Source organism: Crinia signifera, chromosome 1 (genome assembly GCF_055691185.1).
Source record: "Crinia signifera chromosome 1, ASM5569118v1, whole genome shotgun sequence".
NCBI lineage: Eukaryota > Metazoa > Chordata > Amphibia > Anura > Myobatrachidae > Crinia > Crinia signifera.
In genome coordinates this window covers 295,505,013-295,519,015 of record NC_139217.1, presented here as the reverse complement: position 1 = coordinate 295,519,015, position 14,003 = coordinate 295,505,013, and the positions used below count along the sequence as shown (strand labels likewise).

Genomic DNA, 14,003 nt, shown 5'->3' with positions numbered 1-14,003 from the left:
ATTTATTTTCTTAAACATGACCAAAACAAATTAACCAAGTAGCAATCAGTGTTCAGGCCTGCTTGCAAAGATCCCTTACAGTGTTACAGGCCCCAGAGTATTGCTTTACGAATTGTAAAGCACAATGGAGTATGTTATCACTATCTATAGAAATATGTGTTATTAATAATGCTAAAGACTTTTAGATGAACATATTTAATAAGCTTTCATAGATTTACAACACAGAAAGGCGACTAAGCTAGTAAAAGGTCTCAAATCACTAGAATAAAAAGATAGGTGAACCAGGCTGAATATACTTTCACTGGAGAAACGGAGGTTGAGAGGTGATATGAGGGGATATGTTCAAATACAGGATTGGGAATCCTATGGAACTGATTTGTTCACTTACAGGCCTATACTTAGGAAACGCGGGCATGTACTGAGGCCCAAGGAAAAGAAATTCCTTACTGAATTAAGAAGAGGATTCTTCACCATTAGAGCAGTAACATTCTGGAACTCATTGCCGGTGGGGGTGGTTACAGCAACTACTGTTAATGAATTTAAATCAAAACAGGATACATTTTTGCCACTAAGGGAATCCTATAGATATGACTTACTCAAGTCAGTAGTTACAAGTTAGATAGGTTGAACTCAACGGACTACATGTCTATTCAACCTTAATTACTATGTTACTACCGTGTTTCCCTGATAATAAGCCCTACCCCGAAATTAAGCCCTACACTTGATTTTGGACACTGGTCTAAAATAAGCCCTACCCCGAAAATAAGCCCTATTAAAAATTCCATAGTGAGGTCCTTACTGTAAATTCTAGTCCATTTCCGGGGCTAACCCCCTCCTCAGTCCCCCCCCCCCCCCACACCCGTTGCTTGTAAGGTACCGTTCTGGCTTCCACTCCCGGACAGCTCCCGGTCCCAGGGATGCAATGCGTGCAGCGTGTGACGTCACCATGCACATCACGCGGTTGCAGCAGCCAGAGGGAGCCAGGGGAGCAGTGGCACGCAGCCAAGAAGAAGCTCTGGTGTAGTTATAAGAATTCTTTATTGTTGGTGAGCATTACCCTACTGTATGTTATTGAAAGGAGGAATGGGGGCATGTTATCAAAGGAGGAATGGGGGCATGTTACCATATTAAAGGAGGACTGGGGGCATGTACTGTAATTAAAGGTGGACTGGGGGCATGTAATTAAAGGAGGACTGGGGGCATGTAATTAAAGGAGGATTTAAAATAAGCCCTGCCCCGAAAATAAGACCTATGGTGCTTTTTGTTTAAAAAAAAAATAAGACAGTGTCTTATTATCGGGGAAACACGGTATGTGACTTTATTACCATTGTTATGATATATATCATGGGCATTCCTATGCCTTGTCAAACCTAGTCCTCCTTGCCTCCGGATACTGCTATGGCCACACTGTTACAGGAGCCTAGTGCTGCACGTATTGTTAAAATGCAGCACCCGGCTCCTGTAACTGAGGAGCCAGACTTTTGGTGCACTCAGTGGCCTGCACTCCAAGCACCCCCTACAGACACTACAGCTATTTATAAGCACTCTCCGTTTACACCACCTACAGTGTTACCTAAGATATATAGTTAATTAAATCCTGAGTACTGTTGTATCAGTCTCATCATCCTTTAGCGAAATTACATTACACTAAAAAAGACAAATAATTATTCGGATTGAATTTTTCCTATCTATCTATCTATCTATCTATCTATCTATCTATCTATCTATCTATCTATCTATCTATCTATCTATCTATCTAAAATTGCACTTAATGCTAACTCCTGTACTAGTGTATATGCATACATTTGTTGATTCAAACCAAATATGTACTCTATCATTTCTTGATGTACCGCTGGGACTGGTATATTTCAACATATTGCTAAGAAATGCTATGTTAGTCCCATGTTATTTTCAAAAAATAAAATATCAATGTTTTGCTCCAACAAATTAGAAGGCAATAAACCGTAATTTTCCCCCCAAAAAGCGGTAATTTGCTTACATATTAGCTATAAATTGGCAGGATATAACTTTCTGTGCATGGTTCTTATCATGTGGCTGAAATGATGTTTGCCGTAAAAGCTATTTATTCATGCAATCCCCAGACAAAGCAGGAACCTTTCATTTTCCACAGGCATTTTAAAATATATAACTGCTGGAAAATTCATGCCTCAGTACTCTCTGTAATAATCTCGGCAAGGAAGGTCTATCAATTGCCGAGCATCTCTGAACAGGAAATGCAGAAATTGGTAGCACTTTCCAGAAGTCATACAGCATCAATAAACTATTCAATAGTTTGCTAATTACAGTGTTAGATATTGCAGGTACAAAATGTAAAGTTAATGTAATGTTAATGCAAGTAATTTCTGAGGTAATTTGAAATAACACTAGGCAGGTTTTAATACGAAGAGTGCCTGAGAATATAATTATGGTTTTTGTATATGGCATTAAAAAACTTACTCGTGTAGCAAAAGAGGGGTTGTGGGCTATGTTAGTGTATAGCATACCCTATTGCCAGTAACATATTAGCATTGTATAAATCGGAATATGTTGCCCAGTTCTTAAATGTTGATAGATGGGTTATTTATGCACTTCTAGGTTTGCTTACGTGTCCCCTAAGGGAGCTGTTGTTGTGTCCAGGTACATAATGTATAGCCTCCTTTTGCCTCTGTATCAGCCTACTAAATTCTACATTACAGTGTTTTCCAGGAAAACACTGTAACTTTCCATTTCTTATGCAGATAAAGGGTTAGTCACATAATATGCATTGTATTTGCGCCATTTGACAATAAAATATTATTTAACTGAAAACATTGCAAAAAAAGATGCCCGATACTACAGAATCAACGGGAGCTGACGTGTTTTGCATTACCATGGCAGTGTGCAGCAGGGAGAATGCAACACAGTGCAGGGGAAAAGGCAAGATAGATGGGGACTGCAACAAAGAACCGGGTGGGAGGCAGTATGTTGCATAAGAAGGAAGCATGTGCCAGGATGTTGGTGTGGACCAAGGGGCAAAGGGCAAGATGGGGCAAAGAATTGGCAACATCTATTCTACTTTTTGGTTTGTGAAACAGTCTGGCACTCTAAGGGGGGTATTCAATCTTTGTTGTGCACCCGCAGCCATCTCCCGACGGGGGAGTTGGCTGGGGGGCCCTATTCAATGCTGTCTTCCCCGACAGCATTGAACAGGGGTTTTGCGCAGAACAAGCCCGACAGCACAAGCTGTCGGGCTCGTTCTGCCGAGAAAAGCTGGAAATAGGCGAGCTCCCGGCCGGAGCTCGTCTATTTTCATCATCAACCCGCGGCCACGCCCCCTTCTCGCCACTCGGCGGCCGGGACATTGAATCCCGACTGCCGAGCTCCAGGCGAGCAAAACGAGAACGGGACAGGGGCACGGCTGTCGAGGCTGAACACAGTACCTGGCGCTTATATATAATAGATAAATGGAGAAAAGAGGAATGATATTTTTATCCACTAACTGCTGCTTGTGTTATGTGAGCTGGCCTATACTCACAAAAATAGGAAATGGACACAAAAGTGTTACCATTGTTCTTTTGTGTCCAACATCTATTCTACAATATCTACAATAGTATTTGTACAGTAGTTTGTTGTATCAGTGTAGTACACACACACACTATGGGTGAAATTTAATAGGATGAGAGATTCAGAAAGTGAGAGATTTGGTAAGAAATCTCCAGTTTTTTTAAATCGGCAATCACTCACACTGCAAAACCAGTTTGATTTTGAATTGTAAATTATTGCTGCTTTATAGAAACTGGAGATATCTTACCAAATCTCTGACTTTCTGAATCTCTCATCCTATTAAATTTCACCCTATGTGCTGGTTTAAACACAGTAGTGACACATCTAAATAATTGTGGGACAAGGGCCAAATGGAAGAACTACAGTAAACCACCATACATCTATGGGGCCAATTCTGGTTCACACGGAGTGAACCAATTTCAGCCCCTGCCCCAATGGTCGGGGTTTGCGCACTACACTGTTACCGGGCCATTCGCAGAGGGGAGGGAGGAATGGGGGCAGTGGCGGCCCCATGAAAACACTGGGCCTTCCCATGGGTACATGGGCAGGCTAATGTCTGCTGGAGGCAGGGGGCTGATGTCACATGACGTCATCCGCCCACCTTGTTTTTGTCCCAGGCACCCGCAAATATAAGTCAGTTGAGACTGACTTATATTTGCGAAGGCAGGAAAAATCATTTGATGGTTGCTGACCATCAAATGATTTATCCTGCAGTGGGCACATGTGAGGGGATGTGTCTTCGTAACACATCCCCGAAACAGCGGAGGTGGGGCAGAGATTCATCGGGGTGGACACGCTAAGCTGAGAGCTTCGCAGTTTACTGAGTCAATAAGAATGTCCCCCTATACAGTACAAGTCGCATTACACATAAAGCGTGAGCCCCATGGGACTCAGTAGAGTAGAGCATCTTTGTGTGACTGTGGCTGTATCTCCATAAAAAATGCCACGCTACAATGTTTTACTAGACTGTTATGTAGCATTTTGCATGCAGTGGATAGTATGTAGTCATAATATGATAGCCATTTATCATAATAAATATTAAAGTTATAAAAGGGTTTGTTATCTTGTGTTGACAATGCTAACCCAAACCCTTATGGGCCCTTCACACGGAGCGATAGTCAGCCACTTTTTCACATTTTACATAATTGCTGAGAAAGTGGCTGACTATCGCTGTGTGTGTAGCCCACACAGTGATACGAATGCCGGCCCCACTGGACCGAGATTCAGAACCACCCTGCTGGTTATGATCGCTCAGAAGGCCCACACAACTCTTCATGTGTGGTGGCCTTGAGCTGCCGTGACGCCGCCGGAGCTTAAATCATACATTTGCACAAATATATGTAACTGATATATCTGAATTCTATTATCATCTAGTGTTCAAGTCTGGTTACTAATACCATTCAGTGAGCTGGAGGGAACAATGTATTTTTTACTAATGCATTCAATAGTCTCTCTCCATCGAATGATTTTTCCACTGGCCACTGGCCATCGCAGGCTCAGAGTAGCCAGGGACTTTTTGGCACTCCCATTAAACTGACGGTTACCACGACCAGATGCCGGCTTCCTGTCATTTCTTCGTATCAGGTGTCATGCACGAACATTGCAGCCTATACGCATAAACAGTGTATGGATAATCGCCCACTGGGCGAATTAACATAGCAGCGATAAGGTCTAAATCAGGGCTATTGATTCATTCAGTGTGTGAAAGTGAAATACATTGGTGAAGCTTAGTAAGCTTCAATTAACACCAACACCAGTTCCAGTGCTAGTTACAAGAAACACCAGCAGAATGCTTTTCAGTTGCTTTTTTTTTCATTAGCATTATAGCAAAATAGAAACATGAGAAATGAAATTCTATTTCTTCTTCGTTCTTGCTACAGATAACCTATTAATGATATGCAAGACCAGTTTTATTGTAATAACTCCCTTGTACAGACTCATTGCCCCTGATTAATAAGTTATGCACATGTTGATGATGTTAATAATGGTACACTTCATTATGAGTTTGTCACTTAGGTACTTTATGAACCATTTCAAAGGTTAGTGTAGAGAACGGTTTCAAAAGAGGAACAAGTAACACATATTCAACCAAACATCTGCACCACCAACACACATGCTGAACTACTTTCTAATAGTGTATATCTCTCTACACAATTACAATACACCAATGGTCAAATTTAGGATAATTAACTTTGGTTATTAAAATAGACAAATATAACAGGAGTTCTATTTCGCATGAGTTGTTGCTATGGGCAATCAGAATGGACTTCTTATTTATTTAGCACTTCTAATAATAGATAGTATCTGATTGGTTGCCCATAGCAACCTCCCGTGTGAAATAGAATTCCCATCGTAGTAAATGTCTCCCTATTATTTATTTACTACTTCAGAGGAAAAGAATTGTACGAAGGAATAAGCATGAGCACCACTTACCACAGACCAGTCTAGTTTCTGTGATACTTTTTCAATACAAGGTTTAAAACTTTAAGAAAAAAAAAACTATGAAAATAAATCCTTTATCTCTATGCTTTATATTCTATACAAGATGTAGACAGAATGCATTGATTTTCACCAATATAAACATTTCAGTATAGTGTATTCATACATACCTGTTCAGTGTGCTCTATTACTGCCAGAACAAAGAAAACATATTCTTGTCCATTTTGCAGTTGTTTGTTCTCAAAGCCGCCATATTGTTTCTGATCTCCGAGGGTGAACTCTGTCGGAAGCACATCAAAGTGAGCTGCAATGTAAGCTTTTTCCTCAACTTCTCTCTTCAAGCGAATACTTCTTCGTTTCCGTGAACTCTTCTTTAGCAGCTGATAAAAAAAACATAACATATATTTATTTTATAAACATATACATTTACATTTACTATAAGAAATCTACATTATTTTCCAGCCCTTAGTTGTAGAATAGGAAATCAACCTCTGTGCTCTGTGTATGGAGATTTTCTTAAATTTGTCATTTAAAAAAAAAGAAAAATCGCATAAGGGGTATATTCAATGACCTGATGGCGAGCTATGACAAAGAGCAGTGCCGATAGCTCGCCGTCAGTATTCAACCCACCCCCTTCACTCGCCATTTACACCTTGCTTGTTCTCTGAGGCGAGGTGGAAATGGTGAGTGTGCCTATTAAAATGGCAAGGCTTGCAACAAAATGCAGTGTGCTTGCTGCATTTGCGGCAAACCTAGGGGGATTGATGGCGAGGATGGCTTGTTTTCGGGAATCTTCGCCAAAAACAAGCCACCCTCACCGCACAAACCCCCTCGCTAGCAGCACTGAAAATACCCCTAAGTCTTTTGTCAATATATTACTACTTTTTCCATGAAGAGCTGATGCTGAATTCTGACAGATTTAGAGGGATTAGGGGAGATATACCAAGCCATCTAAAGTGGAGAAATAGTCCATAACAGTATGGTGAAATGGGCAGTATGAATGGTGTAATGATTAGCATTACTGCCACATTACTGCACTGAGATCATGGGTTTATTTTCCCACCATGGCCCTAACTGTGCAGAGTTTGTATATTCTTCCCCAGCTTGTGCTAATTTTCTCCAGGTACTCTGGTTTCCTGCCACAATGCAAATAAAAAATGGTCTCCCAAATAAATGTACTCTAGTGTGCATGTGGTAGGGAATATAGACTGGATGCGCCACAGGGGCAGGAACTGATGTCAATGGCCAAATATTCTCTGAAAAGTGCTACAGAATATGTGTGTGCTACAGTATATAAATAACTAGTAATAAACTAACAAGTAAATATCAACCAGTCATAATCTGCCTACCAATTTGTTCTAATTCAAGAACCAGCTAAGGGCTTATTTTTTTATCTTAGGTCTTATTTGAAAAAAAAAAAAAACAACTCCCAATTATTCACTATAATGCACTAGATAAATGATAGCTAGAAACTATAACTCCCATATAATGTGACAGGTCAATACCAAATAAATAATACTAGTGTGCAGACACTTCACGGCTTACCACATAGAACTGATTAGACGGACAGCTATCCCACTACGGCATGTAGTTGTGGCATGGTGTGCAAACAGAATGAGCACTAAAATCCTTATTATCTGTAAATATTGTTTGGGGTAGGGAGAAGTTATATTTACAAAAAAAGAAAGATTTCACTGGACACTTCACCAGGCCAGTTGCAGAGATTATCTTTTTCACAATATGCTTAACTTTACGTTTTATGATAATTCCCCTCTATGATATAAATAATGCATTCAAATTAAAGTGTTTGAGAGGTTAATTGAGGGTCACTTAGCCAGTCTCTAGGTAAATCAGTTACAATGAGATGACTGCCAAGATAGAAACAGTGAAATAAATGACATACACATTAGACGAAGATGAAGGCACATAACTGAGATTGCTGTAGAGGACAACACAGAGGGAAAAAAAACCTTTATATAATATTTAGAATAAAAGCAGCAATATTTTTCCTTTAACCAAATGGTTTATGTGGTGAATGCAGTTCTAGGAGATATATGAAGGTCTTTGGTTCTTTATCGAGAATAATTTTCATTTTCCAGTCAATGCATATCTTATTTCCTCCACCATTAATTCTACAATGAGGCCTCAACTCTCAATTATAATGGTACAAAGTGGGAAGCAACCCATTCTGACCCAAAAAATTCAGAATTAATAAATGTTCTTTATCAAACTATTACACACATTAACGCACCACAAAGTACAAGATGATTAAAATGGCCCTTTGTTATGGGAACTGGATTCACATACCCATACATTGTAATTTCAAGAAAGTTCAATGTCATCCCTTCTCAATCCTATGAAACTTTGCATTGTAGTATACACATTTTCAAGGTTAAATCTAAGCCTTTTGCTCACAATGTTTTTCAGGCATTTGTGTTCAGTGCTTTCATTAGCATGATTGTGCGTCTATATTAAAGCTGTTGATTTGTTTAGATTTGAATATGTTATTCAGGAGGATGCATTTCATATAACCAGCATAACCAAAATATATCTACACAAAAATAGTTACATAATGAATACATCTACATATTTTTCAAATAATAGTATCTGAATTCTTCATTATATTGTATAAATCGTGCTGCTATTATTACAATTGTGCTGTAGCCTACACTAACCATTAAAACTCTTGCTTTCGCTAACATAACGACTGATGAAAGCTAAAACCTGATTTGTTGTTATAAGTTTTAAAATATACTGTTTGTGATGTTTTTCCTTTTCTGTTACATTAATCTTTTTGAGCAGCAACATTATGTTACATTGCTTGTTCCATTATTCTGAAAATGTATATATAACTAGATTTACCATACTATATCTTTTAAAGATGAATTACACAGGTTCTGGAGCTGATTGAAAGCAGGTGAATGCTGGCTTGAATGCAGCAAGCCATAGAACCTAGGTAATTCAAAAGTGTCCCGGTTTAACCACTTCGGTGGTATGTCAGGAAATTTTCCGCAGGAGCGCTCTTCCGGAAAATTTCCGGGCATACCACCGATAAGGATAAGCGGCAGGGGAGCAAGCCCCGGCGATCTGGCATACAGGGTGGGGAGTTGGGACTAGCCAGATGGGGAGAGTGACCGGGGTGGGGTGGGGGGGGAGCAACAGTCGAAGCCAGCAGCAGCCCCAGGGGATAAGAGGCTACTGCAAAAGGCAGTGGCTGCAGCGGCTGCCCTTCAGTAGGGAGTATTTCTGGGGCAGGGCAAACCTGCCCTGGGTTTGTCCTGCCCCAACAAAACAAGGGGTTAAAGGTACAGTATGGTAAGCCTATAAATATTTCCACAAATCTATCACAATTCCTAGTGGATTGTCACTGCATCCATTTTGTCTTAAAAAGCAAATCTAAAGCCCTGTACAGACTAATCGACCCAGGACACTACTAATATCGTTAGGGATATCTGTGGTGGCTGCCATTGGACAATATAGTATGTACACATAACTAGTGTGGCGAGCGCAGCGAGTCACCGAGCCCGAAGCGTGGCGAGCGCAGTGAGCCCCGTGAGGGGACGCGAATTACTTTCCATGTATTCCACGTCCCCTCTCAGGGCTCGCTGCGCTCGCCACGCTTCGGGCTCGGTGGCTCTCTGCGCTCGCCACACTATCTAATATCAACTCCACGCCGACGTGGATAGTGGGGGTATGAAAAGGTTGGAGGCCGTACCACCGCTGATACGGTGGTTGGCGTTGATAGTGGGGGTGACGTTGACAATGGAGTTGCATTTAACATTGTAAGCACCCATCAGGGTGCTTGTACAATTAAAAATCGAATCGCATCTCATGCATCGCATGGCATGCATCGCATGGCATGCATCGCATGGCATGCATCGCATGGCATGCATCGCATGCCGCTATATTGCATGCGATGCGATGCACTACGATGGAAATCGGGGGTGTGCAAGGTGTGCAATAATGGAACAGCATGCAAATCGGATGTAAAATGCGAAAAATTGGCCGAAAATCAGCCAAAAATCTCGGGCGCCCTGATAATACACAAGTACCCATTTTTATTAATTCTAATGTCCTGTAATGTTTACCTTACTGTATATACTGTAGGACATATAATCTTTTTTATACAACATTTTTTTTAAAAATTTATATAACAAATGTGAGCGATGCTGGCATTTTTAGTGGATATTTTGTACATCTCTCACAGAGATATTGGCACTCAAAGGGTTAAACAGTAGTTTATATATAATTATGTACATTATGGATAGATTTGTGTTAAAGCTTTATTGAATTTAAGTGAAAATAAATAACTACACTTTTACCAAAGTAAAAACTGACCGCAAAGTAAAATCCTGCTTAATTCAGACATTATACTATACATGCTGACTGTATGGCTCCCCCTATGAGAGGGGGTAGCCAGGTTGGCACAAATTGGGGCACTGGTCTGTCATAAAGAGGTAGCCCAGAAACATGTACTTGTGATTGTATCATCACTGCCTGCCTCCTCTATGCAATTATTGGTCTTGTAAAGTGGGAGTGGGTCTACAATGAAACAATTCAGCACCCCACCCACTTTCCCTCCAACGCGGCAGGTGCGGGGAATGTGGCATATGTAAGCCAGCTTCGGAAGACTTTCCTTGTGACCTAGAGTGCCACAAATTATTTGGAGCATCACAGTCATTCCAGTAGAATAGACAATTATGTATTAAACATATAAATGTGGAATATAGATATAAGTTACTACAAGCAGGGGCGTAGGGAGGGGGCGGAGCCGGTGGAGCCCAAGCTCCGGGTGCTATAAGATCACAGGGCGCCGGAGCCATGCACCGCCGGCTCCCCCGCCCAGCTCGCCCGCTCCACTGCTCGCTTGCTCCCCCACCTGCTCCCCGCTGTCCCAGGTGGTGCTGCTGCAGCATCTATCCTATCTTGGTGTTACTCGTGGGGGCTCAGCAATATGCAGCAATGGTAATATGTGCCACAGCGGGATGCAGTCCCCCTTGGTAATGAGCTATTTCAGTCCCCCTTGGCAGCGAGCATGAAGCCCCCTGGCATCGAGCATGAAGCCCCTGGCATCGAGCATGAAGTTCCTAGCAATGAGCATGTAGGTAAGTGACATTTATGTGTCAAATGTGTAATGGTCATTACAGTTTGTTATATAGTATGTGATGGGCATTACTGTTTGTTATATAGTATGTAATGGGCATCATGTGTAGCCTTATGTGTAACTGGCATTACGGCATGTGGAGTTATGTGTAATGGGTATTACAAAGTTTGCTAAAATGTGCAATGGGCAGTGTAGTATAATGTTGGGCCGCTTCCCCTTTTAGCCACGCAAGAACTCCGCCTACTACAAATGGGGGGGGTGGGGGCTCATATGCAAAGAAGCCTCAAAGCCTCATATGCAAAACTATGCATATCAAATTACAGTACCAAAGCAATTAACATTTTCTCCTCAAATTGGAAAGAAAGCCTACATACAAGCAGAACACTATAATACACCAATTAGTGCAAACACATTGACGTATTCCACCTACTGTATAAACATAGTCACTTTCATTTTGTTAGAAAAACCTATAAATCCATGACACAGGCCTACCCGATATGTAAAAGAACTATGAGGTGTGGGTCAGAAGTTAAACTGTATTGCAAATTGCAATTTAGCATTTGTTTCAGTTTTTGCAACTGCTGATAATGAACCCGACCTTTAATGGAGTTCATATCCATAGAGATGAAGCCATTGCCGTATAATCGTTTCACCTCTTTGAACTTTCCCATCTTTCTTTCCACCGAGCATAGAATACAATATTTATTACAGAGAGAGACGATCAGGATTTTTTGCTTTAATTTAAGTAATTAAACATTGTGTCCCTAAAGGCTGAAACCACGAATGAAACGTCCAATTCTGACCGATGTTATGTATAAATTGCATGTGGAAAGCTCGATATTTTCTCTTTTAATTTGCCCAAATAACTGCTTAAAAATAACACAACGAAAACATTGGAGATTGCGTAACGCAGGATTAAAACAAATGACAGATTATTCTGTATTACCTCATCCAATTCCATTTCATCTGGACTCTTATCCGGCTTCATGAACTTTCCACGCATTTTCTTCAAAGGGACTATAACAATGTAATAGCCTCTGAGAAATAGAAATTGTTGATTTTAGACCATATGGTTCAGAATGAAAATAAATATCATATATAATTAAAGACTTTTTCAAGAAAAAAAATTTAAATAACAGGAAAATTGTTTATATTGTAATAATTCCTATACAGCGGCACATACTGTATGATCTGTGTTTTTTTTCAATTTAATAGTGAGACAGAGAATCTGCATGCTGCACACATTATCATAAGTTAATTCTGTGAATTAATTACAGCTTTGGTGGTTCTTCCGCTACAGTGCACCTTTAATGACACCCTTCTGAATGAGGAACAATATTTCATACTACAGCGCAAGCAGTTAGTCATTAATTGTAAGCAGGGCCTTATTAACCCATGGCCGGGCCCCTAGGCTTTCAGGTTTTTCAGGCCCTCTCTAGTCTTTTACCCTACTAGAGCTGACATTTGGGAAGCAGAGCTTATACCATTTACACAAGGTTGATATAAAGTCTGCTGATGATGTCGCCCCTCTACACCCATCGTGTCAAAACAGGGTGCATTTAACCAGTGGAGCAATAGGGTGCAGGTAACAGGGCTTCAACAAAAAAAAAAACCTTTTGGGCCCCTAGTCAGCCTAATAGATAATTCGGCCCTGATAGTAAGATTTATCCATTGAGCACTACAGACAACTAAGGTTCAATTGTCTAGTGTGTACACACTATATCGTTAATGATGTATGCTGTTCTCCATCGTCCTGTATGTACATAGTTAGCAAGGAACATGGTGCATAATAGCTCCCAATAAACCCCCCCATGCACTGTCACTTGATGCTGCCGACATCGGCGAGTGTGTGTATGAATTGCCGATGCATGCCACCCCCATAGGTTACATCTCTATAGATATCGCTGGGTACACACATTCAGCAGTATTCAATGCTCCCGATTCACTGGGTTTTTTTTTGGCGAATCGGGCTGTTTTCACTCCCTACAGTAAATCTTTTTTACTGAAAATCTGATTCACCCTATTCAATGTTCATTTGGAGAATGTGTATGAAGGATTGATAAGTGCACCCACCACGCTGCTGCATACTACATGGAGTGCCATCATATTTATACACACACACACACACACACACACACACACAATTTGTGTGCCAAAGAATGTACATAAATAACACAATTGCACAAAAGGCAGCCACTGATTGTGCAAGTTGACCCACTTAAAAAGATGAGAGATCTGTTATTTCCATCATACTGTAGGTACAGAACACTTCAACTGTGAGAGACAGAATGTGAAAAAAAAGGAAATCACATTGTATGATTTTTAAACTCTCACAAACCTGTTACTTCTTCTTTGAGAAGCTCTTCTATCCTCCACTGTTACCTGCATTAATGGCACCTATCCACACCCTCAAACAGTCAGACAGCAACCTCACCATGGCCAAGACCAGCGAGCTGTCTAAGGAGACCAGGGACAAAATTGTAGAGCTGCACAAGGCTGGGATGACCTACTCAACAATAAGCAATCAGCTTGGTGAGAAGAGATCAACTATTGGTGCAATTATTAAAAATACAAGATCACTGACAATCTCCCTCGACCTGGGGCTCCATGCAAGATCTCACCTTGTGGGGTATCAATGATTTTGAGAATGGCAAACAATCAGCCCAGAACAACATGTGGGTTGGAACTACAGAAAAGGGTTGGAAACATCATGCTTTTGGGATTATTTTCTGCAAAGGGGAAAGGATGTCAAATCCCTATTAATGAGAGGATGACTGGGGCCATGTATCGTGAGATTTTGGTCAAAAACCTTTTTCCCTCAGTAAGAGCATTGAAGGTAGAACGTGGCTGGGTCTTCCAGCATGACAATGACCCCAAACACACTGCCCGAGCAACTAAGGAGTGGCTTTGTAAGAAG

The 14,003-nt window shown here is 40.9% G+C and overlaps 1 protein-coding gene across 35 annotated transcripts in view; it reads right to left on the bottom strand.

The window, feature by feature from the left end:
• PTPRD (protein tyrosine phosphatase receptor type D) overlaps nucleotides 1–14,003 on the bottom strand; it is a 1,589,668-nt gene that overhangs the window by 84,722 nt on the left and 1,490,943 nt on the right. For all 35 annotated transcript variants that reach the window (XM_083185941.1, XM_083185944.1, XM_083185945.1 and 32 more), the window contains 2 exons: nucleotides 12,033–12,123; nucleotides 6,153–6,362 (listed from right to left, as the gene is read on the bottom strand). In XM_083185941.1, the coding sequence (XP_083042067.1) occupies nucleotides 6,153–6,362; nucleotides 12,033–12,123 (301 nt within the window). The remainder of the gene's footprint in view (nucleotides 1–6,152; nucleotides 6,363–12,032; nucleotides 12,124–14,003) is intronic.